Raw genomic sequence first — 8,662 nt, 5'->3', positions numbered from 1 at the left:
CTCTTCAAAACTAATTGTTGCATCTTGAGGTGTTACCAACAGTGGGCGTGCATGTTCTTTTTCCTAATAAAGACAAGTTAACAAGTTAATAATACACCATTTCAAAATAAAGATTTTATTAGTTCATTAAATAAAAAAGCAGCATGATTTTTAATATTATAAGCAAAAACACATCTAAATAATTATGCCATCATTTTCTTAAGTTCCCTGTGATCGCTTTTAGAACCATTGCCTCCATAGTTAAAAATGAGTGGTATTTTCATTTTTTGGCTTGAACGCGTTACATACATAGCATTATAAACTAAAACAAACACTATCAAAAACTTATTTTGTTAATACAGCTACCTAATTTAACATGAAATAATCTGCAATTAAGCGTGCATGTTTAGTTAGATTATGGAGACCCAAGAAGATAATTTTACTTTAAAATAATTCACCATATTTTATATTGAAATACAATATAAACTAATGTGTCAAATGCTGTAATTAGACATAAATGGAAAAAACAACATAACATAAACAGCATTTCTATCCAGATTGTAAAAAATACAAGTAAACCTGAAAATTTTAAATAATATTAAAACACCTACATAAACCACTGACATATGCAACTGTCAACACTACAAGATCACAAATGTAAACAAATCAAATGAGTACCAGTGACTTGCATCTGTTCATAAAAAATAAAGTACTTCGGCCTAATCTTCTATATGTATCTATTTTCCTCTATCATAAAAGTCGAAATTTGAAAATGTCAATATATTTACTTAGTCCAGTTTAATTTGGGACCTGTGATGAGAGACAATTGTCTAGTTAATTTTTTAAATACTGTGTGCGCTTGCCAATTCCAGAAGATCACTTGAAACTGGAAATGGCCTTGCCGTCCACGTTATCATCTAGTCTTCGCGAGCCGGAAGCATCAGCTGTAAAGGGTCTTGCTTCACCTGCAGAGTACAAAGGCCGAAACGATCTCTCCGACCTGGTGTAGCATATAGATGATGGCATCCTCCGCTCCCACCTTCTCCTGGTATGCAAACTGCAATGGGTGGAGGCGTGGCGGACCTGTGGCCTCAGGTGGTGAAGCAGCAGCTCCATGGTCTTTATCAGATGTGACGTCAGAGCAACAGGCCGGAAGTCATTCAGCTCACTAGGACATGATACCTTTGGGACAGGAGTGATACAAGATGTTTTCCAAAGCCTTGGGACTCTCCCCTGTTCCAGGCTCAGGTTGAAGATGCGATGTAGAGGACTCCCCAGTTCCAACGCACATGCCTTCAACAGTTGTGGCGATACACCATCTGGACCCGCTGCTTTGCTGACAGATTATCTCATATCTTTCGCACAGAAATAAATTGAACCCAAGAAAGTATCAGAGCTATCCATTGAAATTACTGGAATAGATCAAGAACATGCCAGGTGTCCAAGCTTAGGCTCTTCATAGGAAAAGGCAGGCTCTGCATTTAGAACTCAACCTCTTGACAACTAAAGAAACAGAACTCATTTGTAAATCAAGACATCATTACTAAGAACATGGAAAGAAAGCTAATAACCTCGTAGCTCAACAAATCCACAAGCAAGAAGTTTGCAATGCAATCCCAGCAATCACCAACACAAGCGGAGAAAAAATCATTGACCATAAAAATATAATGCACATATTCAGAGACTACTATAAATCCTTATATTCTACTGACTTTAAAGAAGAGAAGACACAATCTAATGGATTTCTGGATGCATTACAGATATCATTACCACAAATAGATACTCTTAGTGCAGAGGAATTGGATAAACCGTTGGCACTATCAGAATTACTAGATGCTATAAAGTCACTTTAGAGTGGGAAAGCAGAAGGCCCTGATGGCTACCCTGTCAAATTTTATAAGGAATTCTCCACTCAGCTAGCTCCCCTTTTATTAGCAACATTCACAGAAGCTAGAGACAATAATATTCTACCTCAAACTTTTCGCCAACCATTAATCACCGTCTTTCCTAAACAAAATAATGACTTATTACGATGTGCATCATACAGACCAATTTCACTTTTGAATAATGATGTTAAGATACTCTCCAAAGTCCTAGCTAGCTTCGGTAATATCACAAGATCAAACTGCATTTATTAAAGGCCGACACTTAGCTTCCAATCTCCGACGCCTGTTTAATGTAATATATTCACCCGCAAAGTCAAACACCCCAGAGATGATATTATCGTTGAATTCAGAAAAAGCATTTGATATGATTGAATTGAACTACTTGTTCACTACACTGGAGAAATTTGGGTTTGGCCTGAATATTTGTGCATGTGCAAACCAATCCAGAAACTTCAGTTTGTATTAACAACATCAATTCAGATTTTTTTTTTGTTCTTTATATCGCCTTATACAATTTCTTGTATTAGGAATTTGTTAGTTTTCGCATACCCCTTGGGGTTAGAGCGCAGGGTCAGCCACTGTACAGCACCCCTGGAGCAATTACAAATTAAGGGTCTTGCTCAAGGGCCCAGCAGAGTAGGATCTCTTTTGGCAGTGACGGGGATTCCAACCGGCAACCTTCTGGATACCAGCACCGATCCTTAGCCTCAGAGCCACCAGTCTGCCCCAACTTTAAACTAAAAACTGCCCCTTGTCACCATTACTTTTTGCAATTGCCATTGAACCACTGGCAGTTCAGTGTCGAAATGCTATTGAGATAAAGAGGATTATCAGAGAAGGACTGGAACAGAAAATTTCTCTATAAGCAGATGATATGGTACTGTATGCATCAGATCCAGAAAAACAGAATTTCAAAAAATTTCTGGTCTCATAATTAATTTGAATAAAAGTGTGCTCTTTCCAGTGAATTCTCAAGCACACAATATTAGATTGGACACCTTCCCTTTTATCATTGCAGATCAGTTTAAATATCTAGGGGTAAACATCACAAGTAAACATAAAGCTCTTTATCAAAAACATTTCGCCGTCTGTATGGAAAAAATTAAGCAAGACTTGCATAGATGGTCACCTCTTCATCTCAATTTAGCTGGAAGAATTAACATTGTTAAGATGAATATCCTTCCTAGGCGTCTCTTTTTATTTCAAAACATTCCAATATACATCAATAAATCATTTTTTAAGAAATTACATTCAACCATAACCTCATTTATTTGGAATTCAAAACATCCACGTATCCAAAGAGCGACCCTACAAAGACCTAAGGCAGAAGGTGGCATGGCTCTACCTAACTTTCAGTTTTATTACTGGACAGCAAACATACAAACTATAAAAACCTGGACATGGACACAAATAGATGGAACATATACAGGCTTGGTTCAAGTTCAAGTTTCAAGTTCAAAGTTTATTGTCATGTGCACAGTAAGGAAACACATTTCCCTGTACAATGAAATTCTTTCTTACAAGACCAAACTGGATTTATTAGGGGCCGACACATCTTCAAATCTTCGACGCCTGTTTAATGTAATATTCTCACCAACTAAATCAAACACCCCAGAAATATTATCATTGGATGCAGAAAAAGCATTCGACACGATTGAATGGAAATACCTTTTTACTACATTGGAGAAGTTTGGGTTTGGCCCGAACATTTGTGCATGGAGTAAATTACTGTATACTAACCCAGAAGCTTCAGTTTGCATCAACAACATTTGCTCAGACTACTTTAAACTACAGTAGAACGTGGCACTAGACAAGGATGCCCCTTATCACCGCTGCTGTTTGCGATTGCCATTGAACCACTGGCAATACATTGTCGAAATACTGATCAGATAAAGGGGATTAGCAGAGAAGGACTGAAACAGAAAATATCATTATACGCAGATGATATGGTATTGTATATATCAGACCCAGAAAATTCTGTGCCTGCAGTCTTAACAGCACTCACAGAATTTCAAAAGATCTCTGGTCTCAGAATTAATCTGAATAAAAGTGTACTCTTTCCAGTGAATTCTCAAGCATATAATATTAGATTAGATACCCTACCTTTTGCAATTGCAGAACACTCTAAATACCTAGGGGTAAACATCACAAGTAAACATAAAGCTCTATATCAACAAAATTTCACCAAGACCTGCATAGATGGTCAACCCTTAATCTAACACTAGCTGAGAGAATTAACACTGTTAAGATGAATATTCTTCCTAAGCTCCTCTTTTTATTTCAAAACATTCCAATATACATTAATAAATCATTTTTTAGGCAATTAGATTCAACAATAACCTCATTTATTTGGAATTCAAAACATCCACGCATCAAAAGAGCGACCCTACAAAGACAAAAGGCGGCATGGCTCTACCTAACTTCCTGTTTTATTACTGGGCAGCAAATATACAGTGTGTACGGAAAGTATTCAGACCCCCTTCAATTTTTCACTCTTTGTTATATTGCAGCCATTTGCTAAAATCATTTAAAATATTTTTTTTTTCTCATTAATGTACACACAGCACCCCATATTGACAGACAAAAAAATTTTTGAAATTGTTGCAGATTTATTAAAAAGAAAAACTGAAATATCACATGGTCCTAAGTATTCAGACCCTTTGCTCAGTATTTAGTAGAAGCACCCTTTTGAGCTAATACAGCCATGAGTCTTCTTGGGAAAGATGCAACAAGTTTTTCACACCTGGATTTGGGGATCCTCTGCCATTCCTCCTTGCAGATCCTCTCCAGTTCTGTCAGGTTGGATGGTAAGCGTTGGTGGACAGCCATTTTAGGTCTCTCAGGGATGCTCAATTGGGTTTAAGTCAGGGCTCTGGCTGGGCCATTCAAGAACAGTCACAGAGTTGTTGTGAAGCCACTCCTTCGTTATTTTAGCTGTGTGCTTAGGGTCATTGTCTTGTTGGAAGGTAAACCTTCGGCCCAGTCTGAGGTCCTTAACACTCTGGAGAAGGTTTTTGTCCAGGATATCCCTGTACTTGGCCGCATTCATCTTTCCCTTGATTGCAACCAGTCGTCCTGTCCCTGCAGCTGAAAAACACACCCACAGCATGATGCTGCCACCGCCATGCTTCACTGTGGGGACTGTATTGACAAGTGATGAGCAGTGCCTGGTTGTCTCCACACATACCGCTTAGAATTAAGGCCAAAAAGTTCTATCTTGGTCTCATCAGACCAGAGAATCTTATTTCTCACCATCTCAGAGTCCATCAGGTGTCTTTTAGCAAACTCCATGCAGGCTGTCGTGTGTCTTGCACTGAGGAGGCTTCCGACAGGCCACTCTGCCATAAAGCCCTGACTGGTGGAGGGCTGCAGTGATGGTTGACTTTCTACAACTTTCTCCCATCTCCTGACTGCATCTCTGGAGCTCAGCCAAAGTGATCTCTGGGTTCTTCTTTACCTCTCTCACCAAGGCTCTTCTCCCACGGTAGCTCAGCTTGGCCGGATGGCCAGCTCTAGGAAGGGTTCTGGTCGTCCCAAATGTCTTCCATGTAAGGATTATGGAGGCCACTGTGCTCTTGGGAACCTTTTTTTGTAACCTTGGCCAGATCTGTGCCATGCCACAATTCTGTCTCTGAGCTCTTCAGGCAGTTCCTTTGACCTCATGATTCTCATTTGCTCTGACATGCATTGCGAGCTGTAAGGTCTTATATAGACAGGTGTGTGGCTTTCCTAATCAAGTCCAATCAGTATAATCAAACACAGCTGGACTCATATGAAGGTGATCTCAAGGATGATCAGAAGAAATGGAAAGCACCTGAGTTAAATATATGAGTGTCACAGCAAAGGGTCTGAATACTTAGGACCATGTGATATTTCAGTTTTTCTTTTTTAATAAATCTGCAACAATTTCAAAAATTCTTTTTTTTGTATGTCAATATGGGGTGCTGTGTGTACATTAATGAGGAAAAAAATTAATTTAAATGTATTTAGCAAATGGCTGCAATATAACAAAGAGTGAAAAATTGAAGGGGGTCTGAATACTTTCCGTACCCACTGTTCAGGCGATAAGAACCTGGACACAAATAGAAGAACATACACAGGCATGGACCGCAATAGAAGTAAAATCTTGCAGTACTTCTTTGTATTCCTTGCTCTGTGCTCCAATAAATACACGTTATCGGCAATATACAAATAACCCAATTGTGCTCCACTCACTTAGAATCTGGAACCAATGTAGAAAGCATTTTAAGATGGAGAAGCTTCTATCTGTGGCACCTCTGCAAGAGAACCACCTCTTTCAACCTTCACAAACATATGCAGTTTTTAATATCTGGAAAAAATTTGGAATTAACTTGTTTAGAGATCTTTATATAGACAATGTCTTTGCATCCTATGAACAATTACATTCCAAATTTAACATTCCAGCTACACATTTCTTTCACTATCTTCAAATCAGGAACTTTGTTAAACAGAACCTTCCAGATTTTCCTCATCTTGCACCCTCATCCATGCTGGAAAATATATTGCTCAATCTCAAGGACTTAGACCCATCTCTTCAATATATAAAATCATGTTTCAATCCCTCCCTTTCAAACATCCAAGAGGACACTGGGAAAAAGATTTCTCAATTAATATATCAGAAAAGGAGTGGAAAGTAGCAGTGCAGAGATTTCACTCGAGCTCCATATGCGCAAAGCATACAATTATACAACTCAAAATTATATATTGAGCACATCTGTTTCGACTAAAACTCTCCAAAATGTTTCCAGGGCATGATCCAACCTGCGAACGTTGCAACCAAGTCCCAGCCTCACTGGGTCACATGTTTTGGTCCTGCACCAAATTAACATCATTCTGGACCAAAATTTTTAATTACCTTTTAGACAGCCTTGGACTCACAATCCCTCCTAACCCATTAACAGCTGTGTTTGGGATTCTTCCAGAGGGGCTTAAAGTGGAGAAAGACAAACAAATTGTGATTGCATTCACTACACTTTTGGCACGCAGACTGATTCTGATAAAGTGGAAGAACCCAAACTCTCCTCTTTTAAGTCAGTCGGAAACCGATGTGTTATACTATTTGAAATTGGAAAAAATCAAATACTTAGTTAGAGGATCCATACAGACATTTTTCAAAACATGGCAGGATCTAATCAGTAACATTTTAAATAAGGTCATGAAGCACAGAGAATTTATTAATTTAGGTATGTTTACAAGCCTTAAATTTTACGCCATTTGGCTTGCTCACTCTCTCAGGGGTGGGGATCGATCTGTTCTTAACTCAATTTTTTTTTGTGTAAAAACTTGATTGCTTTGTATGGGTTGCAATAAAATTAATAAAAAATAATAAAAAGAAATTCTTTCTTTGCTGTCCACACCAAATGACAAAACCAACATATAAAGACAAACATACAAACCGGATTCCAAAAAAAGTTGGGACACTAAACAAATTGTGAATAAAAACTGAATGCAATGATGTGGAGATGGCAAATGTCAATATTTTATTTGTAATAGAACGTAGATGACAGATCAAACGTTTAATCCGAGTAAATATATCATTTTAAAGGAAAAATATGTTGATTCAAAATTTCACGGTGTCAACAAATCCCAAAAAAGTTGGGACAAGGCCATTTTCACCAGTGTGTGGCATCTCCCTTTCTTCTTACAACACTCAACAGACGTCTGGGGACCGAGGAGACCAGTTTCTCAAGTTTAGAAATAGGAATGCCCACTATCATCTCCTTCCTCTTGTCTGTGTTGAGGGGGAGGTTGTTGTCCTCACACTATGATGCCAGACTGTCCACCTCCCTCCTGTAGGCTGCCACATCCCCACGAGTGATGCGTCCAATCACTGTGGTGTCATCTGCAAACTTTAGGATGATGTTGTCTTTGTGGAAGGCGACACAGTCATGGGTGAACAGGGTGTAGAGGAAGGGGCTGATGTTGCATCCCTGTGAGGTGCCTGTGTTTGTGATAATGGTGGCTGAAATCCTATTACCAATCCTGACAGACTGGGGCCTGCCAGTCAGAAAGTCTAGGAGCCAGTCACAGAGGGTGGGGTGCAGGCCAAGTGCAGACAGTTTAAGGGTGAGTTTATGGGGATAAAAGGCGGGCTGTAGTCAACAAAGAGCATCCTGATGTAGGAGTCTTTGTTCTCCAGATGGGAGAGGGAATAATATAATACAGTGCGGTCACGATGGCATTTGAGGTGGACCTGATGGGCCGGTAGGCATACTGCAGGGGGTCCAGAGTGTCTGGTATGCTGCTCTGAATGCACTCTCTCTAAACACTTCATGATGATTGGAGTAAGTGCTACCAGCGTATAATCATTCAGGCAGGTGGGTGGGCTTTTTTTAGCAAGGGGGATGATGATTATAGTCTTAAAGTAGGACAGAACAATGCGCTGACTGGGGGAAAGGTTGCAGAGAACATCAGCCAGCTTGTTGGCACAGGCTTTGAGAGCCCACCCAGGTATGTTGTCTGGTCCAGCTGCCTTACGAGGGTTGATCTTCCTTAGTGCTTTGTGTACCTGACCTGAAGAGACCGTTGGGGGATGGGAGGGGGGTTGTGTGGTCCAGGTGTGCATGTGCCTCCACTCTGTGCTGTTGCTGGATGTCTCAACGAGGGTGTAGAAAGTGTTGAGATCATCCGGCAGACTGTCTGTGAAGCTGATTGTGCTGGTGGTGGTCCTGTAGTCTGTGATGTGCTGTAGGCCCTGCCACATACTTCCAGAGTCAGCAGTAGAATAGAAGCCCTTCAGCTTCTGTCTGTACTGCCTCTTGGCTGCTGTGATGGCT

At 39.9% G+C, this 8,662-nt stretch overlaps 1 protein-coding gene across 1 annotated transcript in view; it reads right to left on the bottom strand.

Annotated features, from left to right (window-relative positions):
- Positions 1–11: 11 nt before the first annotated feature.
- LOC120521454 (ATP-binding cassette sub-family B member 7, mitochondrial-like) overlaps positions 12–8,662 on the bottom strand; it is a gene marked incomplete at both ends in the record, with an annotated part of 32,080 nt that continues 23,429 nt past the window's right edge. Inside the window, 1 exon segment of the mRNA XM_039743053.1 lies at positions 12–63. Coding sequence (XP_039598987.1) covers positions 12–63 — 52 coding nt within the window.

Source organism: Polypterus senegalus, unplaced genomic scaffold (assembly GCF_016835505.1).
Source record: "Polypterus senegalus isolate Bchr_013 unplaced genomic scaffold, ASM1683550v1 scaffold_778, whole genome shotgun sequence".
Taxonomy (NCBI): Eukaryota; Metazoa; Chordata; class Cladistia; order Polypteriformes; family Polypteridae; genus Polypterus; species Polypterus senegalus.
The sequence above is the reverse complement of the archived record's forward strand: the minus strand, read 5'-3'. Positions and strand labels throughout refer to the sequence as shown.